This window comes from Leptonychotes weddellii, chromosome 10 (genome assembly GCF_054177405.1).
Source record: "Leptonychotes weddellii isolate Sample4059 chromosome 10, ASM5417740v2, whole genome shotgun sequence".
Lineage (NCBI taxonomy): Eukaryota > Metazoa > Chordata > Mammalia > Carnivora > Phocidae > Leptonychotes > Leptonychotes weddellii.
In genome coordinates, this window is record NC_138378.1 from 751,963 (window position 1) to 773,134 (window position 21,172).

At 62.7% G+C, this 21,172-nt stretch overlaps 1 protein-coding gene across 12 annotated transcripts; it reads right to left on the minus strand.

Annotated features, from left to right (window-relative positions):
• Positions 1-4,229: 4,229 nt before the first annotated feature.
• Positions 4,230-16,971, minus strand: ARFGAP1 (ARF GTPase activating protein 1). 12 transcript variants are annotated; one of them, XM_031033047.2, is made up of 14 exons: positions 16,849-16,971; positions 13,974-14,037; positions 13,691-13,800; positions 13,338-13,509; positions 12,774-12,874; positions 11,869-11,955; positions 11,318-11,414; positions 9,836-9,892; positions 8,598-8,630; positions 7,773-7,802; positions 6,825-6,881; positions 6,289-6,348; positions 5,651-5,727; positions 4,230-4,865 (listed from the first exon to the last, which is right to left on the minus strand). In XM_031033047.2, exons 2-14 carry the CDS (start codon positions 14,031-14,033, stop codon positions 4,523-4,525), a joined length of 1,284 nt encoding a protein of 427 aa, XP_030888907.1. In that variant the 5' UTR covers positions 14,034-14,037; positions 16,849-16,971; the 3' UTR covers positions 4,230-4,522. The 12 variants fall into 12 exon arrangements, with proteins under 12 accessions (XP_030888907.1, XP_030888912.1, XP_081688557.1 ...); XM_031033052.2 differs by having other exon boundaries at positions 13,765-13,800; positions 16,849-16,929; XM_081832431.1 differs by lacking the exon at positions 16,849-16,971 and adding an exon at positions 14,440-16,288.
• Positions 16,972-21,172: the final 4,201 nt, after the last annotated feature.

Here is a 21,172-nt window from a genome sequence, read left to right on the forward strand (position 1 = left end):
GAACCCTCCGCACAGTCTGCCCTCAATGCCCCAGGCCTCTTTGAAAAGGCAAGATCATCCTCCGATCACAGACCTGGGCAGACCCCTGGTGGCCCTCCCCATCACCCAGCCCCCCAGGACCACAGGCGAGTCACTAACCTTCTGGACGAGGGTGGCGTCTCTGGGTCCCCAGACACTCACCCCACTCTGGTCCTGCCGCAGCCCCGAGAGGCGAGGGCTTATCAAGGTCCCTGTCCCTCTGACGTCACTGCCTCAGCCCACCCCCTGGCCCACCCCTGGCCTACCCCTGGCCTCCTCCCCTCCCCAGGCTCTCCCTGCTTCCCAGCTATAGCCCAAGAGTGGGGGCACAGAGTCCCAGCATGAAGGACCCCGTCGCCGCAGGGCAGGGATCCCACGGCACCAAACACCTTTATCCCTCACTCCTCTGGGTTGGCCCCAAAGCGGGGATCACGGGACAGGCATCTCAGGGACCACGGCCACCACATGTGGACAGATGGCGGGCCGGGTGCCTCTGGTGGCCGGGGGTGGTGGGGGCACATCACTTCCTCCCGACTCCTCCAGTGTCAGCCCCAGTGCCCAGGCCCACTCTGGCCCCCGCCTGGAAGCCTCCCCCACACTCCTGGCTTCTCCTCGGCCTCCCGGGTCTGAAGGGCCAGCCAAGCTCGGCCCCTCCCTGCCAGTGAGACAGCCCCAGGCCCGCAGCCCCAGGCCTGCTGCCTGGGCGGAGACACTGACCACACCAGACCCGTTCCAGCCCCACCCCTGGACCCACCTGACCCGGGACCACCCACCCCAGGCAGCTGAGGGGTGAGGGGAGCTGACAACCAGGAGCCCAGCAGGGCTGGCGGCCCACGTGGGGTCCAGCTTCCGGGGACAGAGGCACTTTGGGGAGCGGGCACAGCACGGGGCTCTTGGGCTGGGAGAAGCCCACAGTCTGAGACATGGTGTTCACTGCAGGCTGGCAGCATTCAGTGGGCAAAGATGCTGCTGGGGGAGGGGAGCCCTTGCCCGACTCCCAGGGGGGCTCAGCCAGCCCCCTCCCCGCACTCTTGGCCACAGGGAGGACACTGCCTCGCCCCTGCTGGTCCACCAGCCCCAAACCTGGGAACAGGGCTGGGGGCTGGGGGCATACGGTCCCAGGCCTGGGCCAGGAAACCAAGGTGGCTTGGCTCCAGGTGCCTGAGTGCCCCTCTGGCTCCCCCCACCCCCACCCCCACCCCCGTCCTGACCGCTTTGTGAGCCCAGCTTCCCTCTTGGGGGCTGGGAAGGGCCTCAGGCCATAGGCCAGATAGAGCTCTTTGACGCCGTAGCCCGGGAGCCGCCTGAGCCTGAGGACCCATGGCTGGACACACAGACCCAGTGCTGATGGATGCCGTGCCCAGCGTGCTGGGCACCTGCCCAGTCCTGGGACCCACACACCCGAGTGCAGACCAGCAGAGAGCGCTGGGCACAGCAACCACAGACAATCGTGCCCTGGACAGTGTCTAGGTGTGGCTCGTGGGCGCTCGGAACACACACACGCACTCACACGCACCCCACCGAGGCACCGCCCCGCACACATACAAGCCAACTCCTCTGCACCCTTGGCTGGACCCTGTCCAACCTCACCTGTGTGCCCCCCCTGGAGTCCTGCACAGAGCAGGAGCTCATCACCTGTGACCCCGGAAGCCCCAGAAACCAGTCAGCAGTGTCAGGGCTGACCCAGGTCACTGAGAAAGGTCAGGACGGCACCGCGTGCTGGCTGGCCCGTCACCCATCATGGGCCCTCACTCCAGCATGCAGGTAGGGACCCTGAGCCCACCCCAAGCACAGGCCCCACTTCCCCCAGCCCCCAGCTGTGAGGAGGGTTGCAAGGGCTGAGCCACCTGACCGTGTCAGCTGGGTCAGACCCAGGAGGGCTGGTGGGACGGGGGTGCACACCAGACCGTGCGGAGAGTAGGGCTCCAGGAAGGCCCCAGTTCTGGGTGTGAGGTCCCAGGACAGTCGCAGCACGGAGGCCCGCCGGACGACTGAACCGGGTGGCAGAGGTGAACCTGCATGAGGAGCACGGCCAGGAGGAAGTGCGGAAAGGTCATGGGGAAGTCCAGAGAGAGGAGGAAGCTAAGCAGGGCTGGCCTTCTAGTGCACCTGCTGGTCAGTCTCAGCGTCTTCGGCAAGGGATCTGCAGCAACCAGGGAGCCTCACCTCGTGGTCACACCAGTCCCTGGTCGGCCCAGCGTCCTGGAGCAGGGGTCTGGGTGGGACTGCATGCAGAAGGCCAGAGGGGGTGAGGGCAGCCTCGTGGCCACTAGCCCAGTCTCCCCCCAAGCTGGCCAGACCGTACAGGTGGGGGAGGACCACTGGGATTCGGCCAGGAACTGACCCTGGGTCTGCCGGGTGCAGGACCCAGCCCCCCGGGACCACGTCCCACCCAGACAGGATGACCTGTGGGAGACCACCCAGGAAGAGAGCTTCCATTCTGGAAAGTGCACTCAGTGTCCCCCGGCTCTGCCGGCCTCCGACCGCTTCCCCATCAGGTGGCTTCGGGGGGATGCAGGCTGAGGCAGAGGGCACACGGCTTCCAAGCATTTCTACCCAGAGCCAGGCGAGCCGCTGTTGGCCCCAGGTCCCAGGCAGACACCCACTGGAGACCTCCCTGCCCTCCCACCTGCACCTCCAGGAGCCCCGTGCCACCCGCAACCACGTGGTGCTCACCCAGATCACTCTGCTTTACTCTGTGCCAGTGACCCCTGCACAGGAGAGGACCAGGGAGATGCTCGAGCCCCAGGACCTCGCAGAGCTGGAAGCCCCTGCGTCCCATCCCGGGCACAAGAGCACCCATCTTTGCCCGTGAGGGGTCTCGGGCCGCCACATCCCAGCACTCCAGAAGGGGGTCCGGGAAGCAGAGTGCCCCCCACCGGCACACGTCTAAAAACTCAACGCCACCCTAATTACTGCAGGCGGCACTGAAAGAGGCTCCCAGATCAAAGGGTGGCTCGCTCCCGACGGAACGTGGCCTCCCGACGAGAAGTCACAGGAGAGAATAGCCCGGACACTGCTGAAGCCTCTTGAGCCGCCAGCAGATCCGTGAGCTCCCATCCCGACAGGTGGGGGCCCCAGTACGGAAACCAAGCACCTGTCCCAACAGGGCGCAGACACCCGACGCTTGGGCTCCTCCTGAGCACGGTCACCCTTGGACGCTTGGCCCCCGGCAGGCAGACCGCCCGTGGGTTTGGCTCCCAGCCTGCCCGGGGGCTTCCCTCCCGTCAGGGACAGCTGGCTGGTGCTCAGTGACCGAGCCCTTCACAGCAGCAAACACACAGCTGCTCCACACTGGATGCCCCTGCCCCTCCGGGGGGTCCTCCTCAAGGGACAGCTGTGCGCTAGCGGGCTGTCCCGGGACGGCCCGCGGTGACCACCTGCTCAGACACGCCACAGACCAACAGTGGCTGCCGCCGGCGCCCGCGCTCAGGGGGCCTGTCCCGGGACACCAACAGCCGGCAGCGGCCGGAGGCCGTGATGGACGCGTCCGGCACAAATCACCCAGGAGGACCCAGGCACACGCAATGCCTGGTCAAAGGGCGGCTGACAGCAACCTAAGAGCCAGAGGAAGGGGGTGTGGGGACGGAGGACCCACCACAGCCGCGGCTCACGTGGAGAAAGGCTCATCAGTACCAGACCGTGACCAGGGACAAGGGGGCAGCAGCACGTGGGTGCTCAGTGCCAGGTGGGCTCCATCCGTCACCGCAAGCCGAGCCCCGGGAGCATAGCATGGGAGGCCGCCGCGGCGGGCACAGCAAGGTGCCAGCAGGGACGCGGCGGCAACCCAGCCCGACAAAGGTGCACCTCGCTGGGAAGGCCCGGACGCCACGCGGCTCCTCGAGCCCACCCCGCGGCCGTGCACCTCCAGACCCGGGCTCGGGAGGGAGCGTGCCGGCCTGCCTTCCCCCTCCCTACGCTTCACTTTCACGTCCCCGTTCCTCAGCCGTCTGGGGCATCCTGGGGGAGCTGCCTCAGCTCAGATGGGCACGGCTAAGTGAGAGCGCGAAGGACCCAGGTGTTGGGGCCGAGCCGGAGGCCTTGGGGCCGTGTGCGGGGCCCTGGAGAGGCGACACAGGAGAGCGGCCCCAGCAGCGAAGCAGGGCCAGGGAGGGGAGCTGGCACGTCCCTCACGCAGGCAGGCTGGCCTGGAACAAGCCTGGACCCGACGCTTGGGAGCACGGACGCCTCGCACACGACACGGCACGAGCTGCACCCCACTCGGGAGGGTTTATTAGAGGGCGTTCTGGGAACGATGGCGCGGCCCACCTCCTGCAGGAGCAGACTCTGCCCCGCGTCACCCTGGCCAGGTTCCCACGGGAGAGACGCGGACCGTCCCGCACCGCGGCCTTGCGGGGCCGGCGCCCGAGCCAGCCGGCAGCACCAACCCCACTCCCACTGGGGTGCTGTCTTCACGCCACGGCTGGTCTCTGGGCTCAGACGGGAGGAGTGTGGGGCAAAGTGCAGACGCAGGGGCCGCCGCAGCTGCTGGGGCGCAGCGGGCCTACCAGTCCTGGTCGTCCCAGCCCTCGTCCACCGGCACCGCGGGCAGAGCGGCCTTCTTGGCGGTCTTGGCTCTGCCCTCCCCACCGCCCCCCCAGGCCTCCCCGAGGTCGCTGTGGTCGCTGTTCTTATGGTTGGACGCGGAGCCCGAGCCCCACACATCCCAGCTGTCCGAGCTCCTCTTCTCGGCCGAGGCGTCCGCGCACGTCCAGCTGTCGCTGCTCGGGGACCTGTGGCCCTTGGCGGGGTCGGCACTCCCGAAGGTCTCCCAGAAGCTCTGGTCCACGGCGCGGTTCTGGGGGTGGTCCCCACCGCTGTTCTGGTAGCTCTGGCCCCCCAGGGGTCTTGGGAAGACAGAGAGAGACTGAACAACGGCCCAGGCCACCAGGACATCCCTTGGCGTCCTGCCCCAGACTGCAGAGGCCCCACCCAGACCCCGACGCCCACGGGGCCTGGAAGAGGCCCCCGAGCAGCTCCACCTCAGAGTCTGGGGCACAGAACCCGCCAGAAGCACTCGGGCCTCCTGCTGCCAGAGCCCGGCTGGTTTTCTGCAGTGACTGAGGAAAAAGGGGAGCCCTGAGAGCATCAGCCCTCCCCGCGCTGTCGAGACAGAGGGGGCCCCGCAGAGCCCCTCAGCAGAGCTGTACCCCGACGAGCGCAGCCACGCGGCCTGAACCACCAAATGGCGCGTCAGGAAGACGTGCGGCCCGTGCCCGTGAGCACAGGGAACGTGCCCCCATCCAGGAGCGGCCCCCACCATGGCCGGTCTTCCCGCCCCGCCCACCCCGCGGCTGAAGAACGGGAAACCAGGCCGACCGGGCTTCCAGCAGACAGGCAGGATGCCAGCCCGGAGCGGACAGTGAGTGAGGGCACAGGGTCGCTGAGGCGCCCCCGCCGGCCCCACCCACCCAGACTGGAGACGGGGATCGGCACTGGTGCCCCTCCTCTCCAGGCCTCCCCACTCCCTCCCTGCCCTGGGCAGCAGCAGTTACCACAGGGCTGGTATCTCTATGGTTCTGGGGGCTGCTGTGACCCCCGTGCCCCTGGGGGATAACATGCCTGTCCCTCAGCGGGGATGCCGACTGCCTCCCAGAGGCCTCGTGGGAAGAAACCCAGGGAACCGGCGTACCTGTCCGACGGGTCCTCTGCTCTCCCAGAAAAGAACGTGGTGACGTCCCGCCATCCCCTACTGCCAACCCCCTGGACCTGGAAGGGGACGGGAGGCGGCAGCTCAGGGTGGGTTCTCACACACAGCACATACACAGTGTCCCGCTCAAAGTCCCGGCAAAGCTTAGAGACGTGAACGGCACGGCCAAGCTCAGGCCCACAGGCTCGGGGGCTCGAGGAAACAGCATGCGTGCGAAGCCCCCTGCAGGCTTCCCCGTGCGGAGAGTGGTGGGCTGGGAAGCAGGGGGCCGCGCACACCCACACCAGCCTGGAGGACGGCGGCGGCCCTCCACCAGCACGTCAGGAAGGTCGCACTCACCGGGGAAGGGCAGCGGCAGCAGAACGAGGGCAGAAGAAAAAGAAGCGACAGTTAGCAGACGTGAGAGACCCTCCCCCCGCCAAGCCGTTTCCATATTCCTCTGGCGGCCGGCACGGGAGCGTCTCGCTGAGTCTCCTCACCCACCGCTCAGTGGGCACTCGGGCCGCACGAGCGCGCGGGGGCACGGAGAGCCCAGGCCCTTCCTGCTCTCGGCCCGGGCGCCCCGGAATGTGGAGACTGGCTTCCGGCTGCACCTGAGCACCAGGCGGGGCCTGCCCTACCTTGGACGCCAACTGAGAGACCCCACTGGACACATCATCAAAAATCTTTCCCTCTTTCACCTGCGTGGGTTAAAACAGTGCCATCAGCCGAGCGGCAGAAAGCCCACTGTCACCGTCTCTGAGAAGAGATGTGGCGGCAGCTCTGTGTGACCCCGTCTCCCCCTGGGCGGCCCCCTCCCCACAAGGGAAGAGGGGGCGGGGGCCGCCGACCGCAGCCCAGGCTGCTGGAACACAGCATCCTCCCGGGGGGGCCTCTGTTTCAGCAACAACCTCCTGAGGGCAGGCTGGCACTGCCCCCCGAGGCCCCAGCCCGCGGGGGGCCTCCCTGGCTCAGTCAGCCACCTCCGCGCTGCCCACACCCAGCTGCACTCTGAGGAACGGAGCTCGAGGCCAGGCCTCCCGGAGCCCGGGGGTGGGGGCCCCCTGGGACACGCGGCACTGGCGGGAGTCGGAGCCCCCAGCACCCGCTGCTCCCCTGGAACGAGGGCCTACGGGGGTGGGGACGGAGCAGAGGGACAGGGCATCGGCTGCGTTACCTTCTCCTGGGCAGGTCTGAGGACGTTCTCGTTCAGACTGTGGCCCAGCTCCGAAGCCTGTGTGAGGAGAGGGAAGTCAGGTGAGCCCGGGCAGCATGTCAGCCAGGACACCGGTCAGCACGTGGCCGCGAGCTTGGCCGACCGAGGGAAGGCAGCAGATGGTGAGCGGCCCACCAGCACCCAGGGCTCCCCTGCCACCCCCCCACCCCCGGCAGCCGCGGCACCCAAGGCAGTTGCACGAAGTGCCCCCCAGGCACCCTGGCTGGGGGGCGGCCAGAGACACTGCCCCAGGCCTACCCGCTCTAGAGGGGAGAGGCCCAGAGTGGCAGCAAATCCAGCGGCCTCCCGCGGGTCTTCCCATCGGAGCCCACGCAATCCCATCCCGTGAGGACAGCCCGTGCGCTGGCAGCAGGTCACATGCTACCCCCCTTGGCTGGGGTACAGGCGGCTGCACCCTTGGTCACTGGAGGGGGTGTGAGCCCACCTGCCCGCCACCGGGCACCTGACTCCGAGGGAAGAGCACAGAGCCAAGGTGGGTGGGGCGGCGGCGGGACGATGGGCAGCTAAGAGAGCGCGCCAGGCAGCAGGAGCCTCGATAGACAGGGTAACCGCGCGCCTGTGAGCACCTTGCCACTGGGATAACCCTCCTTCCGCTCACTGAGCTCGAGGTGATCAAGCCACGAAATGAAAATCCTGCCCAGTAGCTCCTGGCACCCCAGGAGGAGCTGTGCCCCCCGGTTTGGACCCCTGGCTTCCTGCCGGGGTCTCAGGTCCCTGAACAGCAAGGATGGGCCAGACAGGAGCCCAGCAGGCTGGCGGGAAGCTCCGAGGGTGAGGGCACGTAAGCGAGGACACATACAGGCCACGGTCCGGGGAAGCTCAGGGCAAAGCGCGTGGTCAGCACAGAGACGGGGAATGGCATGCACGAGAACAGACTTGGGGCCTTACCATCTCGGGCTGCTGCTTGGAGCCCCAAAACTTTACCCAGACAGCAAGGGAGCGGGTTGGGACGGAGGGGGAGAGAGGGAGAAAGTGAGAGAGCGAGCGAGCTCGGGCAGGAGCAGTGGTGAGCAACCACCAGGAAGCACCTCCAGACGGGTTAATTAGCCTCAGGCTCTCATGGCGTCACCCCAGCAGGTGTCCTCAAAAGTGACCTGGAGTGCCCACTTACTGCCACCGAACCTCACTGCTTTCCAGTCCCAACGTACAACCTCCAGAACCACACGTGCGCAAGCAGGTCAGGAGCCCGAAACAGGGACAGGCCATCCTCGAACACCAACCACCCCCCTCCCGGGACAGCCTCTGAGGCCGCTGCCTCCGGCCTGTGTGATAACCCCCACCACCAGGGCACAGGCGGTCCAGAGCCCTGCCACCACCTGGGGACTGCCAGGGCTACCAACCAAGATTTGAAGAAAAAGAGAAACGCCAACGCCCCAAACCACCGCCCACGAGAGAAACTAACTGGGAAAGGAGGACTAGCCTGCCCCACCCCACAACCCGCAGTCCTGGCAACACCAGGCTTCCTTCCACCCACGGGTGCAGACAGCCGACTGCACATGAGCCTTACAGCTGTCCGGGTGCCCTCAGCCCTGCAGGCCCTTATAGGCGCAGCTTCTTACCCCCCTAACCCACAAGCACCTGAAGTGATGCACACAGAAACGCCCCCTCTCCCAAGCACAGGCCCCGAGGAGGGCAGACCAGGCAGCGTCTAGACGACGACAGGACAGAACTAGAAATTTTAACAGCACGGAACGCAGAAGCTTCTGTTGTTACCTTCTGACTTGCTTGAGATCCAAATTTGGTTGCCTGAAAAGAAACATGGCTTTCAGTCACCAGTCCTGACACCAGACCCCTGGCTGCACATCCCCAGGTCTCAGCACTCGGTCCTAGGCCTGTCTCCTGATGGCCTCCCACCTCCCAGCAGCTCCAAGGGGCCCAGCAAAGCTGCCCACTAGGCCAGGCCCCGCTGGAGGGGGAGCAGGTCCCCGGTAGAGGGTGGCCACCCCAGCCCCGTCAGCTGTGGGCTTTGCCGTGGCCCAGACCATGCCACCTGCTTGGCGCCCAGTGCGGGCCCATCCCACAGCTCACCTTAGCACAGCACCCCCAACACTTTCATAAACAAAGAAAGAAAAGGCCTGGCCACAGATGCTCCCGCTGAAGGGGGCCTGAACCTCCTGGCTGTGCCCTCCAGGGACGAGGCCTGGGGAGAACCAGCGGAGGCCCCGCACCAGAGCAGAGGTGCCACAGGGCCTAGTGCCCCTCGAGGCCACATGGGGGAGGATGCGGGGCACTGCGGCCCACGGGGAGCATGGAGAGGGGTCCATAGCGCCTTCGCTCCGGCCCAGAGCCAGCCCTGCGGTCCTGCTGGTTGTGGAGCTGCGGCCACCCGTCTGGCCCTCAGAACGTTCCTGTCCAGGGCTACTTAGCCGGGCGGCCCCTTGAACCTGCCCTGGGCTCCTTCTTCTCCAGGTCACCTTCCTCACCAAGGCCCCGCTGACCAGGAAACCTGCCAGACGCCCCCGACAGTCTCCCCTCCGGGGTAACGTCCTCAGACCGGTTTCTGCCTGTTCCTTTCCAAGGTCATGCCCACTCCCCACCTGTGTGTCTTGACTAAATCCCCAACCCTCCCTCACTTGGGCAGAGGAGCAGGTAAGGGGGAGAGAGAAGTCCCAGTGCCTGAACCCTGCTCCGTGCCCAGCAGCAGAAACTGGAGGGCTGGCAGGACCACTCAGGCTGCAGGGCTCACAACATGCCGCACCGGAGCACGGCACACCCCTCTTCTAGAGCGGCGCCCCTCTGCACACAGCTCACCTCTGACGTGCAGACGATGCCTGCCACTGAAGCAGCAAGCGGCGGGGCCCCGAGAGCACACGGCCTGGGAGGGAGCCCTGCGGCTGGGAACGCCCTCCACCCCTCATCGGAGCCCCTTCAGGACCCCTGTCTGCCCCCAGACCCCAGACTAGCACAGCCTGTGTGGGCCTGCAGGCGGGGCGCTGGGATGGGCTACTCACACCCTCCTTAGCGGCCGAGGCAAACTTGCTCGCTCCGGTGGTGAAACTGCTCCAGCCCTGGAAAGAAGCAAGAGAGAGGCCACGTCGAGGTTCCACATGCGGCCGAACAGGCAGGCTGTCTGCCATGCCATCCACCGCTCAGCAAGGGGCTGACGGATTCCGCCCCCAAGATGGGCAGGACGGCCACCTCCAGGGTCCCGTTCCCAGCGGCAACCCCACTTCCCACGGAGAGCGGGCACGCAAGCCGTGGGCACACCTGAACGCCACGCACCCGACTCCTGGCAGCCACGGCATCCGGCCCAGCGCGTGCATCTGTGCCGTGTCCACCTGACTGGACCTCCACTGCACGCATGTGCCCGTTCTTCCCTTTGCCCTCGGTCCCTCCTACCTCCCCTCGGAGGGGTCAGGGCCTGGCACCTAGTCTGCGGGCAGACCTGTTCTGAGTTCGAGGTCTTCTCCCTAAGCCCCCAAAGCCGACTGAAACTATTTACAGACACAGATGTCTCACTCAAACCCCAACTTCCCAGCAGAGCCTCTTCCCCCGCAAGGAAGCAGAGGAACCCTTAGCTCAGGAGACAAGCACATTCAGCTTCCTCGGTGAATTAAAGACCCGTAGGAGGGGGACACAAACACAAATGCGCTACGTTTGGTGGGACCCAGAGAAGGGACCCTGGCTGCCCGTGGCTGCTGCTGCCCGCGGCTGCCACAACCCGCAGCTCTGGAGGGGCAGCCTTAATTCCTGACAAGTTCCATCACTTCGTGAACAGCACGTGTGCACGGATCAGAAGAAGACAGTGGACAGTGGTGCTCAGCAGACCTCCCACTGCACCCAGGACGCAGGACCCTACAGTGGCGGTAGACACACGGCCACTCCTGGGTGCTTCCTGCGTTTTCACCCATCACGTCTGCTCCTTCTGCACTTGCTGCGTCCCCCACCCAGGGCACCGAAGACCCCATCCTGTTAGCGTGGAGGACATCTCCTCGCTTTTTCACGCGTGCGGTACCCAGAGACAGGCCGCTGCCAGTCGTCACTGGCCAGACCCCCGGGGGTCTGCAGCTACCATCACAGGCAGCGCTAAAATGAATGAATGTCGTCTAAAAACACAGTAAGTTTCCTTGGAAGACGATAGTTTGACCTGAAGCTGAGGACAAAAGCGCAGGGCCGCGAGCGCCAAACCCAGAGGGTGCCAGAGCCCACGCGGCTTGGAGAGCGGGGCTGGTGGGCAGAGCGCCGGGATTGGCTGTGCCCAGTGCTCTGGCAGGACAGGAGGACCGGGCACGCACCATACAGGACGTTGTGCTTGGAGGAAACGCGCCTGACTAGCGGGAAACATACATTCTGTAACAAAGTACGTAAGCAACTGCACACGCCGGGACCGGAAGGAATAGGCCGGGTCATAGAGAAACTTCGCTGAAGGAAAGGGGAGGTTGTCCTGCAGGCGGGGCCGGCTGTGGGTCTGCAGGGCAGGGCGCGGTCCTCACCGAGCACAGGGACGACACGGCGCTGCTGAGGAAGTCCTCGTCCCTCTTCGGGGGCGGCACCGTGTTCCCAAACCCCACATAGCGGTTCTCCTGGGCCCTGACAGGGAGACAAAAAGCAGCATGCTCCTGAAAGCCTCGAGGCGGGAGGCACCCAGACCCCGGGCAGAGGTGCGAGGGCCCCGGGGGGGACGTGCATCCACAGCAAGGCGGGCACACAAGTCAAGCTCCCCTCTGCTCACTGGAGAACACCCTCCTGCTGCATTTAGCCAGGAACCTTGGCAAGACCCAAAGCCCACAGCCTGTTATTACAAGAAGCATCCAGATGATTTAATCTGACAGCTCCAAGAACAAAACTCGCTTACAGGTCAGGCTGGTTCCAAGGAGGAAAACTATTCTTTTTTCCTTTTCTCTCCACTCAAAACCACTCTTCACACCTGGGCTGGCCCGGGGATTACCACGACCAGACGCGTGCGGGCTGTGCAGGCCCTGCACACGGAAAGCAGCAGGCCCTAGCTCTGAGGGACTGAACCCCCTGCTGCCCGTGGCCTCACCCCTGATAGGAGCCCAGGTCATCATTAAGCCAGTCTTCAAATGCCTTGTCTGAGGAGGAGGTCGAGTTCTGTGGGTGGCCAGAGGCTCTGAAAGGGAGAGTCAGAGGTCAGCGAGGCCAACAGAGGACAGGCAGGTGCCTGAGGGAACTGTCCGGGCCTCTATGCTGTTACATCCGCCTGGTCACACCTGGGCTCCTCCAAGAATGGAGCACCTAAGGCCAGCTGGCCTCCAAGTCTGTCTGAAAGGCGGCTCAGGCTCAAGCTGGCAACAAGCGGGCACACGCCGGCCCCAAAGGGCCGGACAGTAGCTCCACGCCTGCCCCTGCCAGCAGGGAGACAGCAGAGAGGCTGGAGAGACGGAGGCTGAAGCAGGCACATCAGCAGTGGTCCAGGGACCTTCCACATAAAATGCACAGTGCAGGGGTGGGGTGGGGGGCCCCGGGCACCCACGGTGCAAACAGGGAGCCTTCTGTGGACCGGTCACTCCAGAACACCAGCCTCTGACATGCGAGAGGACGCAGGGGACCAGCCTGTCTGCATCACACCTGCACTTGGGGGTGGGCAATCCTCAGAGAGGACACAGGAGGTAAACAGCACTCAGCTGGGACGTTTCCTACGGAGATGCACGTGTGTCACGGGTGCGTGTCTGGAAGGACTCGCACCGAACGGGCTCTTGAGAAATGGGGAGGTACTCCCTTCACTCAGACACCGCTTATGGGTTTTGCATTTTTACTGAGAGCTTGTATTGCTTCAATGACCCACAGAGTTGTTTTTCCCACTGACTCTCGGGAGCAACTCACAATGGGAGCTGTTCCCACACCAATATGGGGTCCTGAGCTACGGCCGAGATTAGGGCCAGGCCCAGAACAGTCTGGAGCCAGACAAGAGGCCAGAGGAGTAGTTACCGGTGGGCAGTAGACGGCAGTGTCTTGGGTTGGGGTGGGGTCCAGTTCTGGGCAGGCGATGACTCGGGAGACCATTCTCTGCCTTCAGCCAGAGTGGCTACCTGCCGAGGGGACACAGGCATTAGCCAGCCCAGGACAGAGACGTCACCCGCTCTAGCGTGTCCTGTCTGCTGTCCCTCCCAGGCTCAGCGGCCAGGGGCTGGGGGCTCTCTGCCACATGTCAACACCGAGACAGGGTCTCACTCTGACCGCAATGAACAGCGGTGCTGGCGAGTTCTTGGTCAGTGGCTCTGACCCCACATGGCGCGCTGCCATCCTCGGCAGTTTCACCCACCACGTACAGAGGAGCGGGCACATGACACTCTCCCCGAGGGTGGGGAGGAAGGCCCATTCTTCACCCCTGCTAACAACGTGCCACCTACTTTGCCCCGGGTGGGACAAGACGGCCCACGTGTCCTGTCTGTGGACAGACTGTGCACGGCCTCTGCAGGGAGGTCAGAGCCCACAGGAGAACGCCAGCTCCCACGGGCAGAGCCTCAGCACCGCTGGTCAGCCGGTCCCTACCTTGTCCCTGAAGAGGGCCGCAGCCTTGCTGTTGTACTTGTCCTGCAGGGACCAGCAGGGGTCATAGTCCTCCTGAGACTCCAGGAACTCCCGGAATTTCGCGTTCCCTCCAGCTTTCATCTTCTCCAGCTCCACATCCTTCCACTTGTCCATGGTCACGGAGCGCACGAAGCTACAAACCAGAGAGCCAACCTACTTATTAGCACTAGGCGTCCAAGAGCCCCCAGCCAGGTCGTGAATCTGGCGCAGGCACTTCCCCTGACAGAAGCGCAGAGCAGGCAAGGTGACACGCGTTACCCTGTCACCGCACACCCGACAGGAGGCCCTCGAGGCAACAGGGGCAGGGCACTGACCTGAGGTGCACCCCGAGCCCGCGGTGCTTCCCCGAGCACTCCAGGCAGATCCAGATGCCGTAAGTCACACTCACCCACTGAGGATTGAACGCACCACACTCAAAACACACCTGCGGAGAGGGTCACGTGCGACTCACCCAGGCACTTGGGGCCCTGGGACCCCAAAGACCCGACAGGTGGCCCCAAGAGGAAGCAGAGGAGACTGGCCCGAGACTAACAGTAACAGGGAGAGCTCTGAGAGGTTTGCTAAACCTCAAAGCACCAGAGCAGAGCAGACGCTTACGTTGTTTTCATCCTGCACTCTGACTTCTTTCAGAACTTTCCTCGTTCTGGGGCTGGCCATGATGCTGCAAAGGAGAAACACAAAGTTTTAAAACTTACCAGTAGGCTACTTTACGAGAAAACGAGTGAGTGCAATAACACTAGCACACACAGCTTCAGAGAAATCCCACGAAGCTGCCTGGAAGCTACGGGGTAACGCCCCTGCTTGCTACAGGCGGCACGAGGGGAACCACTTACAGAAGGAATCTGTCCTCCACATGCTAAGAAAAACCCAGAGCCGTCTGGTTTCCAGCCAAAGGCAACGCAATTATTAAGAATAACATGATTACCGGCGTCCGCTTTGCCTAAGCATCATACACCACCTGCACTGCATAATTTATAAAACGTCCCGTCTTGTGACGAAGCCCAGAGCAAGGGGTGGTCTTTCTACAACGTACACAGACTGGCCGCTCAATCTGACTGCCCACCTGAAAGGCCAACACCGCAGACTGGGGCCAATAACATTCGGAGACAGGGAACCCCAGTTCTCTGCACGCCACATCTTCCTTCCACTCCCCAGCCTGTGGTGTGGGGCCGAAGCGGAAGCCCTGACCGATACGTGCAGAGGCCGGTCTGTGGGGGGCCTACAGGGATGTCCTCCAAGGGTCCATCACAGAGGGTGGAGGTGACCGACGGCATGAGCACAGCAGGGCACACCTGCCACCATGCCTCACGGGGACGCTGCCGGAGCACCACAGCCCTTAATTCAGGCTGAAGAGAAAAACCATTTCTGTCTCTACTCAGCTCCTAGCTTTGGCAAAGCTCAAGTTCAAGCAACAGCCCACTGGATTCATGACCAGGAAAAGCGATACAGCAGATTCAAGCTGGAGGAAGGGGTGGGAGCCAGCACAGTGCTGTCCATAAAGCAACCCCACGGTCCTGCACACTCCACCACCACTTGGCCCCAGGCCGCCTCTACCACCACCAACGCACAACTGAGCGTGTGTCCCCCTGAAGCTCGCCCTTCCCTCACTCGTGAACGGAGCCTGTGAGCTGCTGCCCCTAACTCTCATGGCAACACGAGCCCACTGCAGAACACGCAGGGACCCTGTAAGTGGCTCAGAACTGGACACCTGCCCAGCTGCTGGACATTTCATGCAGCCAGCTTCTCTGCTGATAGTGAAGCTGCAGCTTTCTACGGACGTGCAGTGTAAACATTCCAGGATCCCTGGCTGTACCTCACCTGTAATCTTAGTACGTAGAAATAAGTCACGGGTGGAAACCCTGACTCTCTGCACAACCAAACCTTCTAAATCTGGAAGGCCAGGACTCCTGTGTTCATCAGTGCCCACTTTGAAGCTAGCTGAAGGAAATAACAAATAAACACTGGTTTTCCGCTTTTTACAATTGATGGACAAAACTCAGAGTCCACCCGCGGCTCTTCTGCCCGCTGCAGTTTTCTGTACTATGTGTGACAGTCTACCAAAACCATCAGATCTCAAGGGCAAACACCTGAACACATCATCCTGGTCGGACTCATTCAAGTGGGATACTTTCAGCACACTGAGCATCTATGCCACCGCATGAGAAAGGCATCAACAGGTAAACACCACGCACACCTGGAGAGACATCGGGCTGATCTGAATTCACAAAGCCCTCTGCACACATTTGTCTCACTGGAGAGCCCCTTGTGGCCTGCTGCCCGATCAGGTCTCCATACTCAGCCCTGTGCTCCTTCCAGAGAACTGTGCCTTCCCTCAGAGGTTCACATTCTGGTCAGAAGGCACCGGCAAACAGAAGTCAGAACTGGGTTGAGCATGCTCCGAATTTCTAATTGTGTAAAATAAAATTAGGCAGACCAAATGTTTGCAGAACTAGTAGCAAAGTAACACGTGAAAAGGAAATGACCTGGATTTTAAAGAAACTCCCCTTGGGGGCCAGCTTTGGATGTGAGCATCCTTCAACTCTCTGAAATGCTAACTTTGATCCCTGAAAACGCATCCTACCTTTCAAAACCACAAATACGGTCTATCTTGAAAAACCGTCCAAGATCTCTTTAAAGCTTGAAACCAGACGGTAAAATGCAGCTTTCCGCAAGTGGGCATAACTCCGGTAAACGCTGAACCAAATGAGGACACTTTTTCTTGGTTCGCCACATAAGCCACTTGTTAACTGCACAACGCTTGGTCCTGAAGTTGGGACCTTGTCCGTATCATACATTAATGAAAAGGGATGACTGCAGGGCAGGGCTGGGTCCCCAGGGCTGTTACAGTGACGGAGACAGAAACCCCCGCGAGCATCCAGGACACCTGTGTGAAAGCGCAGCCCCTCCCCCCGGACGCACGGATCTGTTGTGAACCTGCGCGGGGTGGGGTCCTGGGAAGCAACGCCAGAGCAAGCCTGAGAGCTCAGCATCCCCCGGGCCATCCCCACGGGCGCACTGTCACGGCCAGAGCGCGGCAGGAGGGTTAGGCCTGCCCCGAACGAACACCATCCCCTCCCAGCGTCGGTGGTCTGCGGTGGAGCCTTGGCCGGGGCAGACGGGGCGCACATCCCAGGGAACCGAAAAGGGCCGTTCGAGCCCCTCCCGGGCGGCTCCCCCTCCCTCCCCGAGGGGGCCGTCCACGGCGCCGGGCGAGGCCGAGGCTGCCGCTCCTGACCGCACCGGCCTCCCCCGCACCCGCCGACGGAACCCTAGCTTCCCAGGGAGGAAGCCCCTCAGCCTGCAGCCCCGGGCTGTCCGTCTGGACGCTGCCCCCCTTCCCCGGGAAGAAGCGCAGCGGCGGGGTGCGCGGGGCCACGGCTGAGGGAGGCTTCCAGGAACCGAGGTGGGGCGGCTTCCGAGGAGAGAGGGGCGGCGGGCCGGGGTCCGGGCCGGGTCCTCGGGCCACGCTTACCGGGCGGGGTCCGGACTCGATCGCGCGCGCCGGGGGTCCGCCGGAGTCCGCCGGAGTCCGCCGGGTTCGGGCGCGCCGCAAGCTGCTCCGAGGACGCGCGCCGGCCGCCCGCCCCGCCGCCACCAGCTTCCGGCTACGTTGCGCCTCGCGGGGCATCACGGGAAGCCGGGGGGAGAGGGCGGGCCGGCGGGGCGGGACTTCCGCCTTCGCTCGTCGGGCCGGAGGGCGGCCCCGCCCCGCCCCGCCCCTGTCGCCTTGGGGACGCGGCGGGCCGGCGGGGCGCGGGCGCGGTCCGCGAGGCGGGCCTGACTGTCCGGCGGGACCGGCCGGGTGCCGGTCCGCAGCGGCGGGCACGGAGAACGCACCCTGCTTCGGGGGCGACGACCCCGGGACGGCTTGTTCACAGGGGGCTGATTAGGAAGGCGCGGCGGGGGCGGGGCTCCCAGGGCCGGGGGGGCGAGCGGAGTCCTGGCGTGCGGTGGAGGGGGCCCAGCAGGGGAGGGACCCGTGACCAGGGGCCGAGCCCGGCTGCAGCCGCAGGACCCCGGGCCCTCCGGCCGGGAGCGGTTTGGAGAGGTGGCGGGGCAGGCGGAGCGCGCAGCACGGCGGTCACCTGCAGGCTGCAGAGCTGGGGAGCGGCCGGATCCCGAGTCCCCGAAGACGCCTACAGCAAAGACTGCCGTTGAAAGGATTGTCTCGGGGGAGGGGGGGAATCGCAAGCGATCTGTGGTTTGCTCTGTGCTTTCTGGACATTTCTGTGTTCTTTGTGCCTATTCTTCGTCCACGTAACTTTCGGAATGGTCACGTATAAACGTTTTTATTGAGGTGTAATTTACAGTCAATAAAACGTACAGTTGAATGACTTGACAAATGCATACCCCATGGAACCAGCGCCATCAGCTAGTTAGGGAGCATTCCCACCGAGGCAACCACCATTCCTACTTCATCCTCACATCCTAGCTGGGTCTGTTCTAGACATTTGTATAAATGAATGCAATATGTACTCTTTTTCCAATGGCCTCTTTCAGTTCACAGAATGATTTGAAGACCCACCCATGTTGTTGTGTGGGTGGATCTACCCCAGGCACTTCATATGAATGGAATCCTACGGTATGTGACCTACCGGGTCTGTCGCTCAGCATCATGTTTTCAGAGTCATCTGTGCTGTAGCTCTCGGCGCCCCATTCTCTGTGATTGCTGAATGGTATATGCCACTAAATGCAATGCCCGCTCTGTTAGACCCCGGAGTCATTTTTTTTTTTCTAAAGATTTTATTTATTTGACACACAGAGAGAGACAGCGAGAGAGGGAATACAAGCAGGGGGAGTGGGAGAGGGAGAAGCAGGCTGTCCGCCAAGCAGGGAGCCTGATGCGGGGCTCAATCCCAGGACCCTGAGATCATGACCTGAGCCGAAGGCAGACGCTTAACGACTGAGCCACCCAGACGCCCCCCCCCGAGTCATTTTTAAGTTTTTGGCATTATGCATAAAGCTGCCTTGAAGTTCGTGTACCAGTCTTTTTGTGGGCATATTTTTTTATTTCTCTCGTTTAATCAATCACCTAAAAGTACAATTGCTGGGTGATGGGCAGGTGTACTTTGAACTTTATACGAAATTGCCAGCCTCCCAAAATGGTTGTGCCGTTTTCTACTCCCCACCCCCCGCAGTTAGAGAGCTCCAGTTGCTCCACGTCTTTTGTCAGCACATGGGTTCTCAGGCTTTCACAGCAGCCACGCTGGTGGGCACACCGTGGGGTCTCACTGCGTTTCCCTCCGTGGTTGGCTGAAAGCTGCCCTGGGTGCTTATCTTAACTTCCCAGCACTCCCAGTTTGCCTCATGCCTGGCTGAGCATGAGCACTGTCCTGCAGCCGGAGGGAACCCTCCGGAAGGAGCCACTGGGTTCACGGAAATAAACAGGCACCACTAGGGTCTACACGGTGGCAATATGAGACTAGATTTCAGCACAAGAGCCTGTGGTCGGAACTGTAGCCTCCACAAGTTCAGAGAGAGAGAGCCGGTGCTGCATTTACAGTGGGCTTCCTGGAGGAGGTGGGCTGTGAGGGGTGAGAGGATGTTGAAAAGGAGGAGAGGAGGAGGGAAGACCCTCCTGGAAAGCAGAACTAGAGCCGGCATTTGGCACCCACTAGACCAAACAATCAGTGAAGGCTGAATGTTCAGTTTTCTGATCACAAAGCAAAAGGGTCAACCACCCACCTGCCCTAAGCTCTGGGAGGCCTGGGGCTATGTTCATCCCTAGAGCAAGGTACGTCCCTGGAGCCAAGACCAGACAGGTGGCCTTCCAAGGCCAGGGCTAACCTACTGCCCCACAACATCTGGACAGCTTTTGTCTCTTTCCGCGATCTGAAGGCTCTTACAGTGTCCAAACAACAGGACAACAGCGGAGTCTGGGCAGTGGTGTGGTGAATGGGGCAGAACGTGTAGCTACAAATTGAAAACGTTCTATGATTCCATCTAAACTATTCAGATAATTTGTTTTTCTTTTAGAACTGCCAGCAGTCCATTAATTTTCAGTTACAGTAATACGATCTTGTTTGTGGTTTCCTCCCCGGGCCTGGGAAGTTCTGGATGGGAATGGAACTGAAGGGAATTCCTGGAGCAGCAAAATGAAAGCCGCGCGGTGAGCGGCCACACAAAGCTGCAGGGCTCTTGGCGCCAGCCACACAAGGCGGGCAGAAAGGAAGCCACTGCAAGCCAGGCAGGGGTGCAGGTCCCCTGTGAAGTCGCTGGGGGAGCTGCGTCAAATCACTACTTTGTCCTGGACTCAGTTTCCCCACTGGTGAAAAGAAGTCTACAATTCCCTTTCAGGCCAGGAGCCCATACTTCCTGAACACTTTCCAGAAGTCAGGCTGTGGGCTTGGTAAGCAAGATCTTGTTAGGCTGCACAGCCACCATGCATGCTCTGATATGAACCCATTGTTCAGATGAAGAAACTGAGGTGCAGAACAAAGAAGGAATTTGCCCAAGGTCCAAAAGGCGGTTTAATGGAGCCAAGGGTCTCACCCAGCTTCTCTAACACCCTCCTCAAAGTAGAAGAAGGCAGGTGTGTGGAGCTGGGCATCCACAGGAGGTAACCAGGCGTGTCCTGGGATCGGGACACCCAGCACCAGTCTTGGTGGCCTTGTCTGGGCCCCATAGCTGGGTCAGCTGGGGCCAGGGGGTCCAGCCAGCAGCCAGCAGGGGTGGCAGAGGAAGCAGCCGGAGCTCCATAGGGCTAGTGAGGGCCGTGTGTGTGCACGTGTGTAAGGGTACACATCTGTGAGCGTGTTTGGGTTTGCACGTTTGCACATCGTGCACGCGTGTTCGTGTGATTGTGTACTGCTGTGTGTGCTTGTGCGTGTCGGGGTGTGTGTGTGTGCATGTGTGTATGTGATGTGGAAGGACACAGACGTGTGCGCTTGGACGCATGTCCATGTGCGCACGTGCGTGGTACAAGGTGTGCGCGGTGCCGCGTGTATGGGTCCGTGCCTGAAGGCTCGTGAGGCTCAGGTTCACGGTCCTGAGTCACCCGTCGGCAAAGCGACAGTAGGGGCGGCTTGGGCAGTGTCCCAGGGTAGGGGCCATGCCCGGGCTTCCTGGAGAGGCGGGTCCTGCTGTGTCGGCTGTGACACAGTCCGCGGCCCCGGCCCGTGGCAGCAGCTGCCGGAGGCGGTCCCAGGCCGCTCACACCCCAGAGGCCCCGGGGTCAGCCTCATTGGAACGTCGCGCGATGAGCAAGGGTGCAGCCCCCACGCGCAGGCACATCCCAGCAGCAGCTCGCCCAGGGCTCCAGGCCACGGCGAGAAGTGAAGGCTGCCTCACGGTCCCTCGGAGCGCTTTTCTGCGGCGCGTCCGGGGTCCAGACCCACGAGCTGGGGTGCGGGAAACCCAGCGCGGACCCGGGCCGTTTTGCCACGCGGCCGCCGGGAGGCGGTGTGGGGCGCCGCGCGCCCCCCGCCGCCCGCTCCCCGCCGCGCGCCCGCCCTCGGCGCCCCTGCCCTCCGCGTGAGCGCCGCCTCCTGGGAAGCCCACTACCTAACCTCAAAGGTTCAGCCCGCGGGCCAGAGGGCCAGGAGCCTCGGGGCGGGGCGGGACCAACGGGCATCTTGAAATGACATTCTTTTTTTTTTTTTTTAAGATTTTATTTATTTGGGCGCCTGGGTGGCTCAGTCATTAAGCATCTGCCTTCGGCTCAGGTCATGATCCCAGGGTCCTGGGATCGAGTCCCACATCGGGCTCCTTGCTCGGCAGGAAGCCTGCTTCTCCCTCTCCCACTCCCCCTGCTTGTGTTCCTCCTCTCGCTATCTCTCTCTCTGTCAAATAAATAA

Excerpts from the sequence above, each read along its gene's own strand:
- ARFGAP1 (XM_081832431.1), bottom strand. The coding sequence starts at position 14,513 with ATGTGGCGTGCAGAGAACTGGGGTTCCCTGTCTCCGAATGTTATTGGC. Across the intron at positions 13,801-13,973 it reads GAGTGCAGGATGAAAACAAC|GTGTGTTTTGAGTGTGGTGC; the intron begins GTAAGCGTCTGC and ends CCCTCTCCGCAG. Across the intron at positions 11,415-11,868 it reads GACCTGGGCTCCTATCAGGG|GGCCCAGGAGAACCGCTATG; the intron begins GTGAGGCCACGG and ends TCTCCCTGTCAG.